This window comes from Atta cephalotes, assembly GCF_000143395.1.
Source record: "Atta cephalotes unplaced genomic scaffold scaffold00030, whole genome shotgun sequence".
NCBI lineage: Eukaryota > Metazoa > Arthropoda > Insecta > Hymenoptera > Formicidae > Atta > Atta cephalotes.
The window spans coordinates 574626-601049 of NW_012130094.1; the positions used below are offsets into that span (position 1 = coordinate 574626).

The 26424-nt window shown below is 33.4% G+C and overlaps 2 protein-coding genes across 2 annotated transcripts in view; both read left to right on the plus strand.

Moving 5' to 3' along the window:
* Window positions 1-11351, plus strand: part of LOC105620838 — a 17767-nt gene extending 6416 nt beyond the window's left edge. Inside the window, exon 2 of the mRNA XM_012202315.1 lies at window positions 11248-11351. Within this exon, the coding sequence (XP_012057705.1) occupies window positions 11248-11351 (104 nt within the window). The remainder of the gene's footprint in view (window positions 1-11247) is intronic.
* LOC105620906 (rho GTPase-activating protein 7-like) overlaps window positions 1-26424 on the plus strand; it is a 227288-nt gene that overhangs the window by 97026 nt on the left and 103838 nt on the right. The window lies entirely within an intron of this gene.

A 26424-nucleotide genomic window follows, 5' to 3' on the forward strand; every position in this document is an offset into this window, starting at 1 on the left:
GAGAGAGAGAGAGAAAGAGAGGAAAGTTTCCTATTGTGTGATAGGTGCCTAATATGAGACAGCGGCGTTCTAAACTAATAAACGTTATCTATTGATTCCACCATGAATTTATTGCTCTTAGATCGAAACTTATTTAGTGGAAAATTCATTATTAAATCATGCTTGTAGTCCTTGTAAAAAAATATTTTAGAATTTGGATGTCTTCAAGTTTCATTGAACAAGTTTCATTGAACTTTTAAACCTTATTTATTATTTGATAAGTAAATATTTGGCAATCTTCTTCATGTAGTGCTAGAGTAAGATACTAACAGAAATACTAATAGAAAAATACGGGATATGTTGAATTACTTAATTACAAAAGTCAGATTTAATGATCATAAAACCATAAGGCATGAAAATTGTAATATTAAGTACAGGATATTTCTAATATTAAATAATTAAATATATTATAATTATAATTAAATATTAATATTATAATTAAATATTAAATAACGTATGCTCCTATATCATAGAGAAAATCATTGCTAAAGTATAAATGTTATTGTATAATAATGAAAAGGACAATCGGAATGAACATCGAGTGCCTATTTCTACGATGTTTGATTCCAATTACCTAAAGACAAATTCTAGATATAATCCATCGCATAATCCATGCTCATTTTTCGCGTACGCTGGTGTACTATAGAAACATTAAATAAAGTTTTTAAATTGCAATACTGTACTTTGCATTTTATTATCGATTTCTCAGAGCATCTCAAAGGAGCACAATTTTTCGACTTTGCGATTTGCTCACTTTTTATATTTCTTTAATTAAAAAAAAATAGAATTTGAATTAAATTTTACATAACATTATCTTAAAGCTTATTAAATTCTCTTCAAAATGATCTATTATTTTTTTTAATTCTGTCCATAGGCTTTAACATTTACTCATATAGTCGATATCTCATAATAAGAGTTTTTCATTTTTATATATATATATTAGAGTTGGTAATATTTTTTATTGTTTAACGTGTTGAAAACATTAAAAGCTTGTTTAAAACGAAACACAACATTTTATTCTTTAAAAAAATGAGAGAGAGAGAGAGAGAGAGAGAGAGAGTGTGTGTGTCTCGGCTATATTTTTCACGCGAAATACTGTAGAAATGCACAAGAGTTAAAAAATATCTTTTTCATACTAATTCCTCTAGCTTCATTTGCTTAATTCAAAAGAATTTTTATTCCCCATTATGAACAAGTACAATTTATTACAAAACAGCCTCAAAGAAGGTTTCTCTAACTTCATTTACCATTTTTAAGTAAAAAAAGAAGTAATCGTTGAAATTAAGCAAAACAGGTTTCCAAATTCTTGCAAACGCTTTTATTTTTTTTTTCTGTTTCGTTTCATGTATATCCCGGATCTCAATGTTAGTATTTATAGGAGTATGCGTGTAACGCTTTGTTTAATATACCACTTTTTTAAATGTTTCTCGGTTCGTCGAATTTATGTGAAATTTGCACACGAGTACAATCTGCGTTGCGCAAAAGTTATTAATGATGTTTCATGAAATAGTGCTTTAGTTCTATTTTTGATGCAAACAGCATTCGCTTTTCTACTTATAAACAACAGTGTTTAACATTCGGCTAATTATTTAGTTTCAATATACTGCGATCATTATTGTAATAATTATTTTGTTAAAGCATTATATGCCGTTTTAATTAGATTTAATTTATTTCTTGATATCACATTATTCAACTCTTTATTATGCTTGCACGACATTTTCCTGCGTATATTTTTATTCTAATTGGAAGTATGAACATTTAGATAAGTATATTAAGATTAATATAATACTGCAATGAGACAAATGTTTCATTGCGCGAGTAACCTTTTATTTGAAATGACCTTTTATTGTTGAATATTGACCGCGATTTGTATCATTTATCAAAACTATAAAAAAATACAAATATATATTAGTGAATATTATAGAATTTAATGTTGTATTAGAATATTGTATTATTATTTTTACTAATACGTACACAGCTTATAAAGAAATTCCTAAGAAAGCTAAATTAAATAAAATTAAAATTTGATTAAAGTCAATAATATTTAATTAAATTAATAATAAAATATTTTAAGTATTACAACGAATTTAGTACATGCATAGTTTGTTTTTCATGATGAAGTTGTAACGAGCAGTCGTTCAACCCAACCGACGTAGACCAACAGTCTCGCCTGACTACGTAATTCGCGGATTTGGCATAAAACGCATACGGTTGGTGTAATGTGCGCGTCAAAATTTATTTGTGGAAACTCGTAGATCTTATAATAGATCACAATATAAACGCTGCACGGTGATCGCTTGGTCCCACGAAGTCTGCTTATTTATCTTACGGAAAACGTGCCTCTGGTCACCGCTAAGTAGCCCTTGATTATAAGCTGCCGCCCTCACCCTCTATGTAAAATTTATTTTTGACGGTTGCCTTGTGAATAGATGAGAAACATCATAACGCTGTCGGTGATACTAATAATGTACTTGCTTGGGATCATTGCTTGTAATTTTTGATCGATCGTTCTTAAGAACTGATTGGAAACTATAATTATATTGTATATTCCTGTACTTAATATGAAGGCTATTAAATTAAATTAACTTTTCGAGGAAACTAAAAGAAATTTATATATTCTCTCACAATATATAGTTTCAAACATTAAATAATGAATGTATTAATATGGAATACTAATTTTGTAATAATTGGTTTATAATTTTTATTGAAAAATATCTTACTAATTATTGTAGTTAATTTAAAAGAAAAAAAAATCTTAAATTCTGTTTAATATCGAAGAATAATTTTAATATTATATTATGTTTTGATATTAATTGCTGATACATATATAGACATGTAATTATTAAAAATTTATTTAATTGTATTTTTATATAATGCTATCTTACTCGACATTAAATCGTATAAAAATTACTTTAAAAGAATAAATAGATGCCGTACTGAATATTTAATTATATGCATCACACGAAGCTTTTTCGATTTCACTATCAGTAATTATTGCGCAGCATCCCTTTAATTTCCTAAGTCGTAAAGTCAATAACAAAAGAACGGCCGCGCGAGATCAGATATCAGCTTCGATCGAAATAAATTATAATTTAGAAAGTTCTGAGAAAGAATGCGTATTCTTCATGGAATGAGATACATTTTATATCTGAGAATACATCGACTTTTCGATAAAGATTAAGACAATAGGTGAAACAGGATATTTTGATTGCATTCATGAGAATGCAGTTACATCGCGCAAAAAAATCATTTTCAAAAATCAATACAATTTTATTTATTTTACGATTAAATGCAAACTTTAATCGAATTTTTTGTTAATATATCGTTTCGCATGGAATTCTGTTGAGAATCGGTTTTTGTTAAAAAAAAAAAGTGAAAGTTACGCGTGTATGCCTAAAGATTTGATTATAAGAGAAACTCTTCCTTTTGTCCAGTTTGTTTATTAAAATCATAATAAAGTGATGAAATTCTCACAAATTTTAACATAAAAAAAATCAAAGATTTTATAATGAGACTCGATATTTTTTTTTATCTCTAACGTTTATTAAGCACACAGTATCCGCAATATCTATCGTAACATTTGTTTCAATTTATGGCACAGCAATTAGCTGTACTTTATTTTCTTATTATGCAATGAGGAAAACAGTGGCGCGATATGGAGACAATTAACAGAAATACACATCGTGTATTTCACGGTGAATAATCCATGTATTCTGATGCGGAGAGAAAGTAAGATGAAAGATTAATTCTCGATCGAAGATAACGTTGTATTTAGTGGTGTTGTAATTTACTGGGGGGTGTTGCCGACATGTGTTATTGCAGATTTATTCGTTACAGACGTGTTATCCAGTTACTTTTTAATATGATATAAAAAGTATTTCACTTTTAATACAATAACATGAATTAATTTACTTACGCTGATGTAGTAAGACAGTAGTACAATTATATTTTTCTTGGAATTTCTACTTACTTTTTATCACATTGCTAAAATTAAATATAAATAAGACATGTATATTTATTATAAAAACATATTTTTCAGCGTATTAATTTTATGTCATTGTGACATTTTTAATTATTTCTAGTATTTTCACGTTTTTTATATATTTTAACAATGAATAACGATAATTAGTCTCTCAACTGGAAATCTCAATTAGAAATATAATTGTGCTTTAATTAGATATTCTATTCTTATTTTTGTTCTCGTAACAATCAATAATATTCAAGTGATTCAGAACTAAATTGGAAAATTGATTTTCTGTAATATTCTATAGAAATTGATTTACTTTAGTAATATGATTATTTAAAATCTTTTTTTTATATTTCATAAAACTTTTTTTATTTATTTTATTTTATATTAAATAAATATAAAAGTAGGTATATAAACATAGTATCACATGCTTATAAACGATACTTTTCCTTGAGCAAATTGACTCAAAGACGAACATAGGAAAAAGTGAGGATTACAGACAGAGAACCTGAGAGGATCTGAAGCTTACCTTTCGAGATACCTATCTCGCGCCCTCGTAATTCTTGTGGACGGGATTATAATTCCCCTGAAAATCGCCCGATGCTCGCTTTCTACACCGTCATGTTGTGCGCGTGTATTCATGCAAATTGTCGGATTTATTATGGCGTGAGACGAGTATGCATATGAGAGTCCGAGTTTTGCGGGCGGATACACCCTGTTGATTGCCATCCATGTGGATTTCCTCAATATTCGTCTTTTTTCTTCTTCTTTTTCTCTTCATCTCCGTCGACTTTTGAATTTCATGCCATTGTCAGGACGATATCAACAAGTCACATGCCTTTCAAGAGCATCGTGATCGAAAACATCGGGATAAGATGATACATATTGGCTTATTAATATTCCGGCATGGAGTAATGACGAGATAATGCACGGTAATCTGTTCGAGAATAGATGCACCGAAGGCTTCGGTGAAGCTGAGCCTCTGTAAGACAATGGCAAGATAACAGCCATATTTCAAAGCGTATTAAGTATTAAAGATACTTTCATTTTTTCGATTATGGTAACACATATATGGTGCAGGTCGAGACGCTACTTCTTATTGTTCTATCTTCGTTGTTTAGACGTAAAAATAAAGATAAAATAACGTTAATAGCGTTATCTAGCTAATAAAGCTAATAGCATGTCTCCTCAAACGTACCTGTAATCCGTACTGTCAAATTTATAGTATCGAATTTAACTTAATTTAAATCGCCGCTGCTGTTATTAAAAAAATATAGTGTGATATTTTATACTAAAAGAATGGATAAATTTGATACTATATAGTGTCAAATTTATTCAATATTTTAATATAACGATATATTGAGTAGAAGCAGTGGTGACTTAAATTAGATTAAATTTGACACTATAGATTTAACAATGTACATAGACATTCAAAGAATATTCCGTAATTTTTTCAACGTATAACTGTGTGTTTTCTATAAGATTGAAAATATAAATTCCAACAAAATCATGTCCATGACAAGATATTTATAACGGATCTTAATCAATGACAGTGATTGTAACACGGAAATGTCTTCGAATGATATAATCGATAATTATATTTCGTCTTAAAGATTTTAACGTGCGTCGAATAAGATATTATCGTTTATAACGATATTACAACGATTATCAGACTTATCATTACAAAATGTTCTAGCATCTGATTTATCTCAAGTGTTTCAGTTATCTTGATCGACTTTGCTTCCTGTACGCGTAATATCTCACATTTTGATCTTTCTCATAACTCGCTATTACATGTCTCTTAAAAAATTTCAAAATTTATATTAAAAACAAAATACTTTTTGCAAAATATGCTTACTGCAGAACTATTGGAAATTGAAATAAATATTGCTCTAGTTTGATTTATTGTAGGCTGTTATTAGTTATTTTGTTATTTTGTCCGTAATCAATGATAAACGTTATCCTATGAGACTCATTTTCTTTTTGCGAAAATATAAAACATATAAGGTAACTTAAGCACATATTTCCTCCATTAAAAATTCCGTTGAGAACAATTCTCGATATAAAGGGAAAATGTGCACAATACGTAGGTCCGTTTGTTTATTGAACCAAAGTTTGAACTACAAGACCGAAAAAAGTATGCTGCACGTCACTTGGGACGCAGTCAATTTTATTAGCTAGCAAAAAGGAGTTCTGCTCCCAACTACAATAGCAATAAAAACAGTAACAAACTTCAGTAACTTCAGTAACTTTTGATTTTTTTACGAGTGCTGTGTTCGCTACAATATCGTTACATTGTTAAATATCAAAAGAGCAGTAGTAATTCAAGTGAAATTTTTTGATTTAACATTTATTATTTTTAGCTTCCACGTTAAAATCTAAATCAATCCATTTCTAGTTCTAAATCAATCCACGGTTAGATTCAAGATAAACAATGTCGATATTAACATGTACATTTAGTAAATAATGAACTAAATTTGTATGTGAGTCGAGTTTAAATTTTTTTAAATTAAATTTAATCCTATTGTTTGATACATACTATCTAGATATAATTTTATTAAAACTTGATATTTTATGAATAAAATAATAAAGTGAACAACGATAGTTGGGAAAATTTTACGTAATCTTTCTACAAGACTTAGAATAATGACAGACTTATTGTTTTTATGATTTTTTGACTTTTTATGGGAGAGGGGTGCCAACTTAACAGAGATAAATTTATGTAGAAATATTTTTAATGATTCTCCAGTAGATTTCTATATCTTATTAGATGTAAAAAAATAATTTTCTGTGCAATCATATATATATTAAAATAAACTTTAATTTTGGCAGTTATTCTACAGATTAGTCTCACGAGTAAATCAATTTTTTAATTGGAAAGACTCTTCGCGTCCTTTGCTGACAAATTATATTTTATGCTCTCGAGTTTCGATCCATCCACGTGTCACACGAAATATAACGAATGAGAGGTCCACGTGCGCGAATAAATCGCAATCGAAAAAGCGGCTCCGCACCCCTGGGAACAGGCAGCACAAATTGCCTCCTGGCATACTCGTTTCATCTGGTGCATGCGAATGCACCGCTGCACCGTATTAGATTGCCACCTACTGGTGTAACAACGAAGCGGCACACGCGTTGAATCCGCATTTACATCGGAGTCCACCTTTCGTCTCACAAGAATGCACCGCTGAGTTAGCCGTTCCTCGATTTCCTGACTGGATTCTATTTTATCTTGTCATCTAGATATTGATAAAGTATAAGCATATAAATAACGGCATAAGAGAGAGTAAAAGGAAACGCAGTTATATCGCTCCAATTAAAATACTTTCTATATTCTATACCAAACATTTCTGAATAAATTTAATATCAAAACGTTTATGAATAAATTTGATATTTAAACGCCGATCTCCCTTCTCATCCGCGATCGCTTTTTACCGCGTCGCGGATTACGCCGACTTTATAAATCATTGCACGGCAGGGCCGCACAACGAGCTAATTAAACGAGCATCTTTATTAATCGACCAGATCACTGCGCTTCGCGGTCTTCTCTCACTTATTTCTATTTCCGCGTTATTTATAGCATTTCTATCTTTATAATTCCACAATTCTTGCCTAAGTCGTATTTAAATCGGCGGAACCCCCGTCGGCTAGGCTCTGTGGCAAACAAATAAAAAAGAAGCGCCATGTAATCGAGTAGACTGAGGAAAGCCGTTTTGTCCACAGCCTTGAAACGAGCCCTTACGATAAAGTCGCTGTGGGACGAGCCTAATAAAATTCATCGAGTCTCGTGACGATGCAACTTTGCGCGGCCCGGTCGGTGCATCGCGATGCACCGCGTGAATAACGTTAATTTGCGGCTTCTGCGCTGCACCTTCGACCGGTTTAACAACTAAATCGCGGGATGTGCGAGCGCATTATTTGCCACGAAAGTGTGCCGACGATCTCGCGTGTCTGTATAGATTTTGTCTGCTAAGACTTTTCGCGCTCCCTCACGATACGTCGACCGGCGAATTCTTTGCTCGGAATATTTCGCGTTTAATTAAATTATTAAAGAAACGGTGAAAGCTCTCTTCTCTCTTGTGGAAGTTGAATCACCGCGTGAAAATGAAACAAAGCACATTCCAATATTTCTAAGCGACTTTTCTCATTTTACTCGTAAAGTTCATTCGAACGTCTCGGATTGGATACTTGAAAAATATTGTTATGAAAAATATTCCTACAGAGCTATAAATGTCTCTTTAGTCTTTGTTTTTTTTCTGTAAATCATTCAGTTGGAATCTAATATTAACTTGATATTACAAAGTAATCTTAATATAACGATATTAATCGTAATAACATAATTTGTCTATATTTTTTCTTTTTTATATTCTTCCTTATATTCTTAACTGACGTCAAAGCAAATTTTTGTTTATTCTTTTTTCCACATTAATCTTTACAAGACGCTGAAATATGTCGTATTTTTAGACAAGGAATACAATGAAAAATAATGATTTATAACAAATCTTGATCAAAGAAAAACTGTATGATTTTAAAAATAGACATCCTCTAAAGGTTAAAAAAAATTCTCATAAATATTATTTCAATAATCAAACCTTTTTATCTCAATAAAAATATATCTTAATTAATTACTTATGTCAGTGACAGTCCGTAACATAGATTTTAATTGAATCAACAGCATTTTTTCTCAGTGTATCGATTTCGTTTTCATTTTATATTAAACCGTGCGTACACCTAGCGAATGAATACCGAACAAAAGTATATATATTTTTGTTACATATAAGTCATACAAATTTAATTGCTATGTGCAATAATCCAATCTGATTGAATACTAGTATTCCGTGCAATCAAGAAAAAGAATAAACTTACAAACACAAATACGAATTCGAAATTTGCGTTCGGTGTTTGTTCGCTAGGTGTATACGCGACTTTAACAAATCGAGAGTGCTCATTATTTCAAAGGATTGATTGAGCTGTATCATTTACTTTATCCGCTGTTACGTACATTCTTGTCCTCCTCTTTTTGTTTTCCTGCGCGTTTTCTTGTGATCCTAACGGAGAATTGCACCTGTGGTTGGTAATAAGGAAACGAACAGCTCGGCAACATCCAAGTCGACGAATTCGCGAAATTTACGAAATAACGGCACGTAGATGAGCCGTGAAGAGTAATATATATATATATATATATATATATATATACACACACAGCGAGAAGAAGAATGCGAGCTAAGGCGGAATTAACAAGGGAAGGAAGTCGGCAGATGCACAGTGCGAAAATAGTTTAGCTTATTATTTATGCAAATGATACGCATCAAGGAAGAGACCACGAACGGACAACAGTAAGATGGATAATTAATTGGCATGTGCTATATTGTAAGGAAACGAACAGTATGGAGTAAATAATTCCGACACGACAGTTTTCTTGTTCTTCTTGAATATCGAAATAAGAAAAATATTATACTTTCTCTTAAAAAATAGAATCTCTTGAATGATTAAAATTCATATTCGTATACTTGGTTTGTAATACAAAAAAATATAATGTTATGCTGTAAGGAATATAAATTACAGCAATGTAAAAACTTGGATCGTCGTATGTTCATATATAGATTTTATATATAGATTTTAGATATGTGTTATATATAAAAGACAATAAAATATTTCAATTCATAATTTTGAGTTATTTTCAGTAAGTCAGAGTGATCTTCTCAATTAACAATTTGGTTAGTAATGTCTGTGATATATATACATGTCTGCCTTATTTACACATATCTTATAAGATGCGTGATTTGAATCGAACGAAAATGTTTGAATTTTTTAATGTTTGGTTGCTCTGTTTGGCGACCCGCAAGATTGAAATGATTGCAACTCGCATATTGGTGCGATGCAGATGTACCGGTTTATGAGACACGTAAAAGCCACCGACGTGCGGCCCACCGATGGCGTTTTGCTCGTAAAACATCGCGTACCTTGGTTACGTGTTGATATTTATCAAATTTTATTGACACACGCCCGTGTCCAGCGGCGTTAATTACAAGGCACTTCGGTGTTGCTCATCAATGAGCATCAATAGCGCTAAGATTCGCTCCTTATCATCATAAAAGATACATTAACTTCAGTAAAAAAAAGCAGCTTTGCAACTGTTGTAAGATTCTTTAATATGATTGATTTATTTAGATCCAATAAGAGAGAGAGAAACTAAGGATCGATTATATTAAAGAATCTTACAACAATTGCGAAGCTGCTTTTTCTAAACGCAGCCATTAGTTTTATTATGAAAATGTATCTCAGGAGGGAAATTATTTAATATTTTCATTACATGAGTATATCATATTGTGAGTTTATCATTTAACAATTATCTATCATGTTAATATTTAAAGAACATTTTAAATATCGTAGCTTATTTTTCGAACAAATGTATTTATTACACAGGTTGAATACATTCAGACAAACATGATTCAGACAAAAATATCATACAGCTACGAGGTTCATTATCTTACAAAAAATAAATGCAGAAAATCTCTGCATCATTGTAGAAAACAAAACAATACATCTTATATACTTATTTTTACAATTCGATACGTTACAACATACGCAACTCATCGCGCTAAATTTATCGCACGAATAATTCAAAGAAGAAATTGTCTTCGTGATACTATATCGCAAACGTCAGAGAATAAATAAGTTTAAATTTATATAAAATAAGTAAAAAATAAGTTAAAGTAAAAAATAAAATGTTAATTTTAACATTTTTGTCTCAGGAAGTACACTATACGTCTTTAAGTTAAAATTAATATTTTATTTTTAACAGTATTCTTTTAATAAATACAATATATCAAGAACTGTTACGCAATTTGCGCCATCGCCAAATGTCGCGTCGGTATACTGTCATTTTACTTGCTTTTGTAATGCATCGCGGAATGTAACACGAGCTGCTGTGGCTCGAGGTGGTTAACACGTATTTCAAGTATGTTCCGCTAAACTATTCGCGGCTTATCATTGTTACCACTTCTGGTGGAAAGATATACCAGCGATGTGGATCAGTTTCTCCGTTACTGCCCGTTTTCGTGGCCTTTCTAGCCGTAACTCGGACATTTTACAGACGATTTGGCAAAGCGGCCACTTCTCCATATAAAGTACCTCGATATTTACCTCGTGGAATAACCTTTCAATGGATACTATCGCTCGGCTATGCCTAATATCGTCGTATTTCTTTATGTTTCAGGTAAGCGCAGGTCGATTATAAGAGGGATATAAAGAGGAGCCGGGGGTTAAGGCGGCAAGTGAAACACTAAATCCGCTCCGTAAGTACGCGCCGCATTTTAAGACTCATCCAATCACCATAAAATAGTGTCCAAGGGCGCGAGTTGTTTGAGAGGGGAGGGGAGGGGAATACACAATTTGCATTTTCATGGCGCGACGTATCTCTACGGTTAGTCCACCTTCAAGGTGGACTGCATTTCGAGTCTTCCCGTGATGAAGATCACGAAAAATGTCAGTCGGCTGTGTGCAGGTGCAGCGCGAGCGAATGAGCGAGCGAATAGTGAAATGGGTGTCGTTCGCAAGACGCGCATTTATTTGATCGCATGTCCTTTATAGCGCGGAAATTAATTAGAAGCTCACTGCACGAGCAAATTCCGCGATCGGGATCGAGGTTCGAATATGAAATTGCGGGAGTTATTTTTAGTCACGCTATGAATGTGTCTTTTTTAATCTGCCATCAATCATGCATCGGTTAATTAACATTTAAGTTAAAAGCCCACAAAAGTCGTCGCGCTCGATTTCAAGAGACGATTAAATCGCATCGATGATCAATTAATCCAATTAATAGGACAGTTGCGAAAATATATCGCGAACAGGAGGTATCATTAAAATTTTAATTGACCGAATTTATTCTTGTACTGTTATTGGAAGTGAAGCAATAAAAATCAGGTAATATTGACTCCGTAATAATTCATTTCTGGAATTCACTATTAAAGTATTGTGCCATCGCGAATAAAATATACATATGTACTGTTGTCGCGAGTAAAGTTTTATTATTTCAAAACGAAAAAGATAAAATATCTACAAGAAAAACAATTTAAAAAATTTAGCTACTAAAAATAATTTCATTTGTACCATCAGAATAATTATATAGGACGCTTAAACCGGTTACTGCTAGAGTTGGAACTTTTTACAGCATTGTCATTAACGCTTAAGCGTCGTATATAATTATTTTGATAATTCAACAAGATTATTTTCAAGTCTATATGTACCTAAATTTTTTAATACTTTAAAATCGTTGTTTTCAATACATAGTGATTATGCAGATAAAATGATAGCAACAAGAACAAATGGATTTTGATTAATATAATTATAATATCAATTAATACAATTGTAATACTGTATATGTTACTGCACAGCCATGTTTTATGTCACGTTCAATGATCACGTGCACGTGAGGTCGCCGAAGACTTAGTCGATCAATCCCGAGATACGATGATAGCGGCGCAAGGATGTACCGTGCGTACCTCGCGCGCCCGTTACGAGGAAGAAATTAATAATTGCACTTAATCCAACGTGATTAATGCTGCATCGCCAGCGTCTACTACCACGGGCTTCCGCGCGAAGTTACGAGTTATACCGCACGTTTCAAATAACAGGCAAATTCAAATGATTGGTGATACTATCTTGGCGACGCAAATAACGTAGAATAAATAACTATTTTTCCACCTGGAAGGTTAACGTTTAGTTCTTTTTCTTATCTGATTAAAATATAAAACACATAAATATAGAGAGTGTTAGAAAATCATAAAAAAATAGATTTGTGGAAAATAGCACGATTGATATATTTAATTTTATCGCAGGAATAAAATCTAAAATTTTATGTACTGTTTGAGGATAAAATAGGTGTTTTATCGGATTGCGTGATCTCGTTTTCGCTCGTAATACTGGAGGTAATGATCGCAAGGAGCTAAATGCATTCATATCGTCATACGTGGTACGCACAGCGACCTTACGCAAGCAAAGTGAACAATTAAAAGTGCATTCTTACCTTATCTTACGAGTCGCGTTCGCAAAATTGCGCGTCGGAGTCTCAATCGCTCGGCCCTTTTGGCTAGTAAAGCGTCACTTTTTTTCAATTAAACAGCTTGGACGATAGTCGACGATCGACTAACGCCTGCCGTGAAGATGCAACCGTTCCGATAAAGCTTTTTATAGATCTTCTTTCTGAATGCGAAATTGCCGCAGGTATATGCGAGGATAACAAGGCCACGCACATTTATAGATTTTTTTATTATGACAGGCCTTCATTAATAAAACGAGAAAGATACCACTGTCCTCTCCTAATTGAAGTTATATCTAATCTAAAAAAATTGTGTTTCTGTTTGGTTACTTTACGTTATCCGTTAGTTAGCTAAAGAAGTATAATTAACTAATAAGATACTATTTTTTACTTTTTTATGAAAAATAAATACTTACATAGCCTTAATTTTATCAACTGCTTCAATTAACACTTAAGATAGAATTAGTCAAAAATTCAAATATAATTTTTTTGCTCAATGAAAAAACATAATCTTTACGAAATATTTAAAAAGTTAAACATATATCAATTGCAATTTAGAGGATACATGTTTAATTTGAAAAGTCTTGTTTATCTATACAGAACCACGCAGAAACAGAAAACCTACTATTACAATGATCCATTAATCCTTAAAATTACGTCTCGGCAAGTACGAAAAAGCATCCTAATTATGCAGTACGAGACGAGTTATAGCGCGTTGAAACCGGGTACGAACCCCACCAATTGAGGCGGCTAGGCGCGAGAGTGCGTCACGAGTGCGGGCACGAGATGAATAATTATACTAGCATACTTAAGATTACAGATAAAGATATCTCTCAGAGCTTGCCGTCGGTGGTGCATTTCGTAGCAGCCGTACGGATCATCCTACGGAATTGATGGGCTGCTATCAACGCCGACTTTATGGCTGGAAATCGCAGCGTCTCGCGCGATGCTTACAAAGTACATGAGCGAAAGTATACAAGCCATACAGAATTGTTTCAAATGTGCGTTTTCGCGTTGTGCGAATCGAATAATATTTAATTGAATCAAAAGCAAAATTCATATCTGAGACGAATATTTGTTAGACGCATATTTATTGTATAGAATATAATTTATTAGATAATGCAATTAGTCGATCATATATATTTTATTATTTCTCGCAGGAATAGAAGAGTTACGATTGTACTGAAAGGAATATTTATGATACGTCAAGAGGAGAAATCTATATTACGAGCTATTACTATTATTATTTTATTAACATGCCCGACAAAGTAATTGCGGCGGAGTATACTTCTTACTCGGTGAAGAGTTATCTTTATCTATAATAATGCGCACACATTTGTACAATTATTCAACCAGAGTTTCTTGCGCTCCGACTCTCTCCTAATTCGTCTTCATCGTGTTTTCTACTCTTGCTTTTTATATATATACTTCGTATGCGAGATCACCATCTCGGGGCTTACAAAAAGGGTATGTAATCATAATTAGTGATGTTATTAGTGAGTCATACACACACACACACACACACACACACACACACACACACACACACACACACATACACACACACATATACGAGCTTGTTTTATTGGTTCGTTTTATCAGGGCTTGTATGGCGAGGGTTAACTGCCAAGGATAACTGGCTGGTGGATCCTACATCATTGCACTGCATGAAGTATTCCGTCAGAGTCAATTAGAAACGTTCGCGAATCGAATCTTCGAATGGACTAAAACATCGTAGCGTATAGAACTCGAAATAGAAAATGAAATTGAAATTCAATTTCGAAAATGAACAGTAAAACCGTGTTAAAATCAATTTTCAAAGCGATCATAGTATAAGGATTGTAACATTATTCTTTTAATGATAGAAATTAAAGATCTTAATTAGCAGCAAGAACCGTTGATTTCGCTTTTATCTCGAACCATCGCATCTTAATAAGTTAAATTACGAAAGTATAGCATGATTTTTGTTATTTCAAAATATTAGAAAGTTCAATCTCATAGAGCAATTAGAATTTTGCCTATTTATCTACGTAAACCGAATACTTTCTATAGTATTGCAGAATAAAAAATAAATTGCACGTATGTGTTTTGGATTTTTAATCATTTTATTATTAGTCCACAAAAGTATTACAGTTGTTTTTCTATATACGCGAAATCATAATACATTAATTAACTTATGTCGATTTCGCAGATTTTTTAAATAAAATATAAAACATGATTTGTAATTTAAAACATGACAGAAATCATATTTGAAAGTACTGGTAACGGGTGACGTTTTAATAAAAAATACATATTAAATTGTAATACGCAAAAAGTTAATCCGATGATTTTCGAGCTCACGGGGTGGGCTCAACTGACCAATCAATCGATCGATCGATCGATCGGTCGATTGCCAGGAACACGCGTTGTCGAAATGTTTGCCATTTGTCGAGCACTTAAAGCACCAACATTGCCGTGCACGCAACCACTGCACATAAAATCATTATTATGGTGGCAATAAACCGTAAACGGACGCGCGGTTGTATTTCCACTCGTGCAAGTCGAGCTGCAAAAGCGCCCGCAGACTTGTGCGCGTACGTGCGCTCTCCAAAGGGGAATTCCTCCCTTTATTTCCTCAGCCTGCTCGACGGTGCGTGTTCACCGATGGAGGCGCATCCAGGATGACGTGAAGGACGAAGGAGGACGAGAAGAAGAACGCTCCGCACGCGCGCAACCGCGTTATACTGCGCCATTAGTGCCTGTCCACGAGCTTTATGGTGTTGCTTCGACTTGCGTAGGGCTGTCTTCCGGTGGCGAGATTCCAAGCGTCATAGAGCTCACTTTTTAGAAAAAGAATACATTCCAAGAAAAATTTAGGAAGAAAAACTAGGTAGGAAAGACTCTTACGTAGAAAAAATAGGTTACTCTACTTATGCAGTCTGTATAAGTTTTATCTTTGATGTCGAATCTCAGACTAGATTAATAAGTAACTGCAATTAAATTTTTAAGTAAAAATAATGCTATATACATTTATGTATGCATTTTATTTCCTTTTTAAACAGAAATTTAATAAGAGAGGAAGAAAAAGGAAGGAGAGGAAGAGTCATTTTATGTGCAGAGAAATGACTAGTTAGAATATTATTTTGTTTTTAATTTCATATGAAATTTTCTGTAACAGCAATGCATCTTGTTGCTATATCAAAAATAAACGTCACTATACATTTATACAATGTTTCACTGATATGTGACATGCGTAATATTTCCAATATTAAACCATGTTGTTGTGTTAATACAACTGTGCCGTTCTTGTCAGTTATTGACATTCTCGCTTATGCAACAAAAAGTTTCCAACATAAATTTGAAGTTATCTTCATCATTATGTTTGTTAGATTACGGAGCGTCTCGGTTTCCGGCGTCTCGCTAAACAACTTACAGACTATAACTTATTATTTTCGTAATGACTCTTATTCTGCAACTATTAAAGCGAAAGTAAAGTGCCATTATTTTTCTACACGTCTTTTAGACGAAATTATTTATTGCACAATCCAAAAATTATCCATGAACATTATCCGTTTACTCACAGGAAAATGTAATTAAAAGTCGCGTGTATCTGTATATTTATTTGTGTACACAGCTTTAATCGCAACTCCAATTATAGTCCGTGAATATTAGCTTCGGCATTGCGTTCATAATTTAAATTGATATTTTAATTTGATACTATTACATATATATATGGTGTAACTTATTTTGCACTGTTATTAAATTTCGTTTATCACGAGACTATCTAGCGAACCCAAATGAAGACGGCCGCATGCGCACGCGTGTAAATGAAAGCGTGTACTGTATAAGAAATTCTTGAAGAGAGATCCGCTTCAAGCAATTTCACTGATTACGCCTTATGTTGTAACGCGTCCATATGAAAGCATATTATTTCTCTTTTCTTTTCCACTTTATTATTCCCTTTGTCCATATTTTCTATTGTATTTTTAATTAGATTTTCGAAATAGTCTATAAATGCTTGTAGACTATTACAATAGAAGATACAGACAAAAGGAATAATAGAAGAGAATTTCATACTTGTATGATTCCTTTTTTTGCGAATACTTTACAATTAAATTAAATGATCTCTCTTCGTGAACGATAACGAGAGAAACTCGTTCTCTTAAAGATCATATTGAAATGCTTTTCGTCTGCAATTGAAGAGCCTTATTTTATATATAAGTTAACAACTCACGTAGATAACAAATAAGAAGAAATGTCATTTAAACTCTCTCTGTATAAGTTATAAGTTACCTTTGTGAGAAACTTCATGCTCGGTGAACGTAAAGTTTCAGAGAAATAAAATTACGGTCTCTTGTTGCATGGCTAATCAATGATTTCCGGATTGAGTTCGAATTATTCTTTTATTTATCGCTGTAGATACGTACATAAAGACAATTATATCTTACTGGGAACAATTTCTTCTCGTAGAATTTTCTAGCGAGTCTAAAACGGTATTCGCAGAAAACTTGGCGCGTTGGCAAGTCTAGTAGAGTCGAGTTCATGCATGAGAGACTTATGCGAATCTCGTGTAGATAATGCGCGCAAGTTTCTTAATCAAATTTTAATTGCTGACCACGATTCGATAAACTCACGTGAAATAATTTCAGTCTTTGATCGGATTAAAAAGAGGATAATATCTATCTCTCCGGCACGAGTAAAATCGCAGCCAATAGAGAACGCTTCTCGTTATCCCATCTGCTTCTCTCAATTAATTACAGCTAATTACTGATAGTGATAACCGGCATTATGGTATTTATTATGCGACAAAATGATATTTACAATCGATGTGTTTACGATCTACTCCACTTTCATTACATTTGTTTTGAAAGATAATTTTATTTATATATTTTATAGAATTTTTGAATGATGATTGAAAAGAATGAAGTCATTGTTTTAATATTTGAATATAACTTTTGAAATAATAAAGTAAATCTTTACTTTTTATATAGATTAATAATAAATACAAAATTTAACTTTCGAAAAATTAGAAAGCACAATTTTTAAATAATTATTGAAGAAAATAATGTGTTTTAATATTTGAAAATAATGTTTGAAGTAATAAAATAAATTTTTATTTAAAATATACGTAACAGATTAGTAATAAATATAAAACTTAACTTTTAAAATTGATGTTTAGCTTGATTGATGTTCTTATATCGCCTCCCATTTTGACAAATATCTTTTATTTTAAAACATAAGTAAAGTATTCGCTGATATTTCACTTCAAAGCGGCATCATGTTGTGCATGACGCGTTTTATTTCACGTTTCTTCCGCGGACACACCAAAGAGAATTCATGAGAGTAAAATCTATGTAAAAAGTCGACATTCCGAATCGCTGCACTCTACCCTCCACGTCGTCGTCGTCGCTAAAGAAATCTCGGCTTCCCAGCTGAGCCGGACGAGAGGCGCGCACAATAAACGCGTTGTTCACCGCATTCCACGTGCACGCACGCGCGCACACGCCGACGCACGCATTGCCCGTACTCGCCACAACGTACACGAGATTCAGTTTGGCGTCGTATACATGTTACTCGATATTAATTGTATCCTCGTACATAGATAATTGCATTCGACTGTACTTAAAAACTCTAGCAGCGATCGATTAACGATGCCATCATCGGTACGCGCTGTACGCACATCATGGCCGATATATAAAGGAGGCACGAACCGGTACATATATTCGTATTCACGGATGACTCGCACACGTGCACTTACAGAGCGATGGCTTTGAGTCAAACAAAATATTCCTTGTTATAACTTGACCGCTATAATTGTGTATAAAAATAAAAATATTAATTGCATCGAATGAATGCATTTGATTTCGCTTAAGAAAAGGTTACGTGCATACATGAGAGAACGAGTTTGTTGAAGTATCTAAAAAAGTATTTAAAAATTTAGGTAGGAGTATGAAATTTGAAAATAAATTATTTGAAAATAATTATGTTGCACCACGTCAAAATAATTATGTAGGACAAGCATGATAAACAAGCTGCAGAGTTTTGACATTCTGACAAGTGATCAGTTTGAGCGTCTTACATAATTATTTTGATAGTCCAACAAAATTATTTCCAGATCTGTATCTAGCTACATCAAAAAAATTTGTTGACTGTTCTTTTTATGTAAATATTTCATTTCTATTTTATTTATATATTTTATCCTCTTAGGAAAATTTATTTTATCCTCTTAGGAAAATTTATTTTTAATGACGTTAAAGTTTTTAAAAGTAATTAAGAATTTACTTAAAAAATTTTGTAGTGATTTAAAAATGTGTAAAAGGTTAGGTCAAAATAACCCAAAATTTTTAAAGTTTTTCAAGAATGACTTAAATATAACCGCGCGTTAGTTTCTTTCTTGTTCTTAAGTTGTTCTTAAATTTTAAAGTTATTTTAAAAAAAAGTTTAAAGTGTTCAAATTTACTTTTATTTCTTAGATTTTCTCTCAGTAAATTTTAAATATTCTAAAATAAATTTTTTAAGTTTTCTAAAGTAAATTTTCCAAGAGTAGAAAGCAGGTCGAAATCATTCTAATCTCTCATTTAGTGTATCATGTTACATATGCTACATAAATTTTCGTCATACAGATTACCAATTTGAATCTTTAATGCTAGCTATTTAGATCTTCAAACTTATATAACTTTTAAACTGAGCGATTTACTCATATTTCATTCACGGTTAGAAACATTCTTAATCGCATAGCAGATCAAGCCCGTCACTGGTGCACGCGTGTTTGTATGATGGTACATCCGCACACAATCGTTGTCGTCGTTGAAGAGCACGCAATACATGTGTATGCGTATGCACACGCACGTGCACGTGCTCTGGCCGAAGAGTCAGGTTGCGCTGCACGGATCAGCGACTGCCGAGATACGTTACATGCGCCTGGCTTCTGCGTTCACTGCCTCGACTATATATGAGACGAAGAAAAGGGCTTGAACGAGATCCGAAGGTCGAAAGCATCGAAAGAGAAATGGCGTGCATGGTTATCGCCCAAGTAGACCCGTATTCAAAATAGCATTCAAATGAAATATCCTTATACCTACTAAGATCGTATCCGTTTAATTAGGGACATTTATGGATCAATTCTAAGTAGAATCTTAAGGTTTGTAACTTCTTGTAAGACTTGCAAGAATTTGTGACTGATGTTTTAATTTTATGCGTATGTACCATAAAATGTACGATTATTTATAAACACGATTTTTTATAAATCTTACAGCTAGCAAGAAGCTGTCTATAAAAATATAAAGTATAAGCACTTATAAGTTTTACAAATCTTACGAGAACATGTTACGAATCTTACTAAATCCTGTTTAGAAATTAGGCATTAGTCAGGTTGTGAACGACTTATGTCATTTCACATTGTTTTATGAAAAAAAATATTACGTCCTATGTCTTTTAATCTTTTTGTTTTCGGTTACGTGCTATAACAAAAATACTAAGAAATATATTATAATAAAAGGGCATACTGTTAAAAAAAATATCATGGATTAAGAAATTTCATAATTTCTAAGTTTGAATATAATCTCTAAATTCTTTGGAATGAAATTTCATTATAAAGAATGAAAATTGAAAAGGAATGGTTCAATTTTTAGTCTTCAAGAGTGAGATTTCACTCTTCAGAGTGAGATTCATTCTAAAAGTTTTAGAAAGTATAGTCATTCCAAAATTAATATATAAGCTGTAAGATTGTTAAAAGTGCCAGTTGCATCTCAAATGCAATTCCCATGCGTGCACGCACAGATGCGGATGCAGTAGCGATCAACGAAGCAGCAAACGCGTAGGCGCAGGCAGGTCTGAAGAAGCGGAACGGAAGGATCATGTAATCGAGGTGTAATTCATGAGGGTAGTATTTTTTAAGAAAGAGGTCGAACAAATATTTCCACGTTCACACGCGTACCTGAGCTCATCGCACGCCGTGCGTTATACTGCGCGAGCGCGTATTCGCGGCTGCGTCTCCGTGAAACATTATTGCGCGGGTGTGCAAGCCGTTTTCTTTCTTTCTTTCCCTCTTTCTTTTTCTCTCTCGATTGAAACGTTCTTGGAAAATGCGGATGAATAAGATCGGAATAACAGCGCGGAACGAGACGTACGGTTGTGTCTAAATGGCGCCATTATCGCGGCCCGTAACGATTGGCGGAGGCCGCGCGTGTAAATGGGATTACGGTATCTCCGGATGCGACGCGCGGGATAATGCACGATCATATATTACCGAATGCGAAATAAATGATGCACCGCGAACGACGCTTTACACTTCGGCATTGATAATTTAACACTTTGGCAGCTGCGCCACTCGCCGACCAGCCACGACAGCGCTTTAATTGCGGATATTAGTTTACGACGGATTGTCGTGGCCGCGAGGATACTGTCCAGCTACGATAACTGTGGAACTTTCGTTTTTTTTTCATTATTATGCGCTAACTAACGACGTACGTTTAATAAAACAGCGTAAGCCGATCAAAGCAAGTTTGACATGTAATCAAGTTTCGCGTATTCCTCTTATGATAACTTAAGATGCTCTTCCGTAATTTTTAACGACTGTAACGGTCGTTAAGAATTACAGAATCACAAGATTCTTAGACTTCTATTCAACTCTTAACGACAGTGTCGATATCGTTACATTCTTGTTGCACTTGTTGCTGTCCCTAGAAACAGAGACTATCCCTAGATCCTTTTTGATTGGCATGCACTTACAATGAGGCTACCAATCAAAGTGTAGCGTGAACACATATACGTTTATACCAAAAACACACACATATTTTAAATCTATATATACCATTTTGTATATATCATCAAGATTCTGCCTCTATAATAGAGATTCTATTCTTTAAAATTTTTAGAGTGAATCTTATTCTGAAGAGTAAAATCCCATCCTTAAAGATTAAAAATTGGAACATTCTTTTTGACTGGCTCAATTTCACTTTTTAAAGTGAAATTCCATTCCAAAGAACTTAGAGAGTAGTGTTTGGATTTTATGCATAGAAAAACTGCGCTACAATAATATATGATATTGATACTGACGTTAAGAATTGCAGAATAGACGCTTAATACTGTTTGTTTTTTCGCGAAACACAATTACAATATTGAAATAATCGGAGCTTTAATATTTTCGTGTTCTTATGAATTTTAAAAAGGATATGAAATGGATTATAAACATATAACATTCTCAGTAGTAAATGAAATTTATGTTTAAATTTAAATGATTTTAAAATAAAATGCAATGCATGTTTATTAATAGTATGTTAATAATTATATAATGGACATGTTGAATAAAAATAATTTAATGATTTTGTAAGCATCTCTCTGTTTTATATATCTCATTTTTTATACAAATTTTTGTAAGTTTTCTGAATGAATTTATAATTAAAAAAAGTTTTAGCGATACATATGATGAGAGGAAAGTCGGAAATTTTTACTTTTACGAAGATAATATTAATAAAGTTCGTATTTTATGATAGCTTTCTCACGGGTCCTCAGCACGACGTTGTATTCTTGTCATAAAATATAATTATATATAGTATCGTCAAGATGTTTGCACGTAACGTCGGATTACCATGAATATTATTAACACCTTTCAGCGGTCTTACAAATGAGCACTTAATTGGTCAATCATCATGCTAGAAATTCAAGACTGTAATATGATTATCAGTTTAAATGAGATGTGTTAAGTATATATTTAAATACTTTCGAATACTATCTACTTGAGTAAAAATCTTCAATTACAAAAATATAGACGGTTTAAAATATGCTCGCTTCAACTTGTAGCTTCAAGAGAATCAAATGCATTTTGCTGCAGATTTGAAAGATTATACGACTATTAATAACCGTGAAAACTACTTTTGCAGATCGCTGCAAGTAGAGAAAAACAATTTTACTCATCCAATCGGAAGCGCCGGAAGCATGAAAGGATACTTTCGCGTTGATGCAGTATGGACAATCAAATCGCTAAGTCACGACGTTTCGGTGATCGACGCTTGATATGGTGCTTTATCGCGAGCTAATTAAAAAGCAAATTAATTCCAGCCTCCCCTCAAGGAAATCTACTTTGGATAACGAGTTTTCTGTTCGCTCGTAATAACACGCCCGTCGTTAACGCGTCTTGAAGCTTTCAGTCTGTCGAATCGCTCGGTCTATTCCACGTGGCATAGAAATGCTGTGAAAATGAATTCCGAACACGAGCAATATGAACACTTTTGACAAGCTGCTTATTTCCGCCCTGATAAACGAACATAGAAAATATTTTTTCTCCGTCATAGTATTAGTCGTTAAAAGTAAGTCAAATAAGAGATTTATCAATGTTTGTGAGGCTTCTATTTACGATGAATTTTCCTGAATTTATCGTAAATTTGTCCTTTTTTTAGTAATACATATAATGAGAATACACAATCGAATTTTAAACTGTAAAAATTTTTATGTGGAAATTCCAGGTTTAAATCTAGGTTAACTCTGACTGAGGTGAGATATTTTTCATAATAAATTCTTTGCAGATTTTTAAGATGCTTATTAGCATTATTGTTAAATTAACGATCACTCTATTTTGAAATATATTCATATCAATATTTCAGTTTATGTTTCAAGTCCGAGAAACTAAATTGAAGCACAGTTTACAGAACTGAAAAATGTATTGTATGTGTAAAAATTTACATATAAATATTTATTGAGTACCAAGAGATCTGCTTTATCTAAAAATAGGATCCTTTGATTTATCGGTTTCTACTTACAATTGCTTTAAATATTTTCATACAAATTTCATTATGACGTTTCACACTCGCAACTTTTGAACAACAAAAAATTTTTTGTTTTGCACAAATTTTATCTCGTTTTCACTTTTACATTTTTAGCGAGCACTTTAAGAAACACGGTAAAAAATTACGCATTGACAAGAAGGTTAATTAATTAGGTAGGTTAATATATAAAGTGCAATCGTTCCTAAACAACTGAATATTTGTTTAAGTTGATCGAAGTATAGCCGATGCTTTGTCTCTGTTTAGAGACGGAACTCGAAAGAACGAAGAATTCTACTTCTCTAGAGAGTTAGAAAGGGACATGGAAAAATCTTAACTAATTTCAACTAATGTCTACAGGAACGGCTTGTAATTAATTATGAATTTTATTCTGGGATTTTGCGAGACGATAGCCGCTCCCTGGCGATTAATTTTCCACTCACTGCTCAATAACAACTTCCGGCACAGCTGCAACGTTCCACTTATAGTATAACGCACGTGTCTCCGCATCAATACGATTTAAAATTTCTCTCAGGTATAGAGTATAGAACGCAACGAAAAACGATGGACACGATTAGCGGAAAGGTGAACCGTAGTGTCCCGCCCGCCTTCACCAGTCATTAGAATCCTCCAACACGACAACGTAATTTCGTAATTGGGTCTCCCGTTAATTATCCATCTCGTCGTGAGTAGTTTTCAATCGACAATCCCCGAGACCCAAGACTCTCTCGTTCAACAGGTGCGCACCGTAACTCCTTCGCGACTCCTATTAACTGCATGGAAGCATCTCTTGTACGCGCGAGAACCTTCTTGAAATCTCGACCGATCTCACCTTCCGCGGGGCGTCCTTTCGGTCCCTGCTCAGCCGCCGATTACCATAATCACGCGGATTATGTGCTTAAGCTAATTACATGTTCCTACATACGCGCACACGCATACGTACACACGGGAATCCAACCGTCCGCAATTGACCGCGCCTCTCGCATTAATTTCATCGGAACTGCATCGACCAGAAAAAGCCTTCATCGGAATGTTATCTCACTGTGTTTACTCGACGCACTAGGGAGGCTGCGCCTGATAAATCTTTGTTAATTAGGCCTGTAGACCAAGTGGCGCGAGGGAGATGTAGATTTGTGTGTTTAGGTTACAGAATAGCTTTTGTAATCCACCTGTTCGATCTAGAAAACGAGATAAAATATTATTCCGTATTTATTAATTGCTTCGTATGATTTTAAAGATGAAAGAATCCGTAATAATGGATCCATAATGGTATTTCATGAAAAATATTTTATGAATGCAATCGGAATTACGTGAAAAAAAAGAGAGAAAGGGAAAAGGAAAAAGAGAGAAAACTACTTTGGACTTCTATTTACACCAGAGATCTCTCTCATCGACATAATTCCGGTCTACATCGATTCTTACACTTCGTTCCGTTTACTATGTAAATAATTCGTGCTCTTAGGAATTCTGAGTTAGGAATACACTATTAGCTTCCAAGCTAATACTACGGGCTCGTCGATAATCATCGAGCACAATGCGAAGACTGTACCGGGAGAATATATGATGCAAGTGGCTGACATTGCGTGCACGCATGCACGTGTGCACTTAGCGATGGATTCAAGCAACACGTGATAACAACGTGACACATGTAGGATTTTCTACTTTGTAAAGAGTTTTGATATTGAAAGTTTAACGATAGAATTCTTACCTCACTTGCATCACATCTTTTCGTATGATCTTCACTCTGCTCATTTCTGACGATTATCGAACTCGAAAGCTAACAATTTAATAAATAAGATCTTCTTATTCAGATGTAAGCAGAATCTATAAGGATTGTATATTCTTGATAGAAATTTCATGCATTTTTTGAGCAGTTACGTTAACTTTGTCTATAGTAACTAAAAAAGTAAAACTATTTAACATTTTAATCAAGATGTAACGTTTTACCTGCAATTACTGCGCACAAAAGACGTAAAATCTGATTTTATTTATTGAATAAAAACATAATGATAACAAATGTATTTTAATTAATAATAATCTATTAATATTAGATAATAAATTGGGCAAGTGTTTGCGCAAGTTACACATGTTTTTATCAGGAAAACTGCCTTCAGCCTTCAGCCACTGAATAAAATACTTATCACGTTCTTGTCTATTTTTAAGCAGTATTGTTACAACTAATGATAGTATAATAATACGACAATATCTAAAAAATATTATCTAAAAAAAAATTGTATAATATAGCTCCTTCTTGACGTATAACGATTACATTAAAGTAATATAATTCCAATGATTGTAGGATTACAGTAACACTGAATCGATATTCTAGGAACACGCAGTTCGCGTAATGTGACCCGAATTTATCGTTTGGCACTTATTATGATTTATGACTCATAACTTTAATGAAAATTATAATGCGGATCGAAGCCATTGCTGACGCATGGACAAGCGTGGCTTTGATGCATGCGTAGACAGGCAGACGTAGGATAACATTGCTGCCCGCTGGTAACCACTGCTGCATTCCGATCGCGCCGATATTACCCCGTGCAAATTATTCAAATAAAATATTGTGCAATTAACGGTATACGTAATAATCGCATTAAAAGTAACTAGTGCGAACAGAAATTCCATAGCGTTGC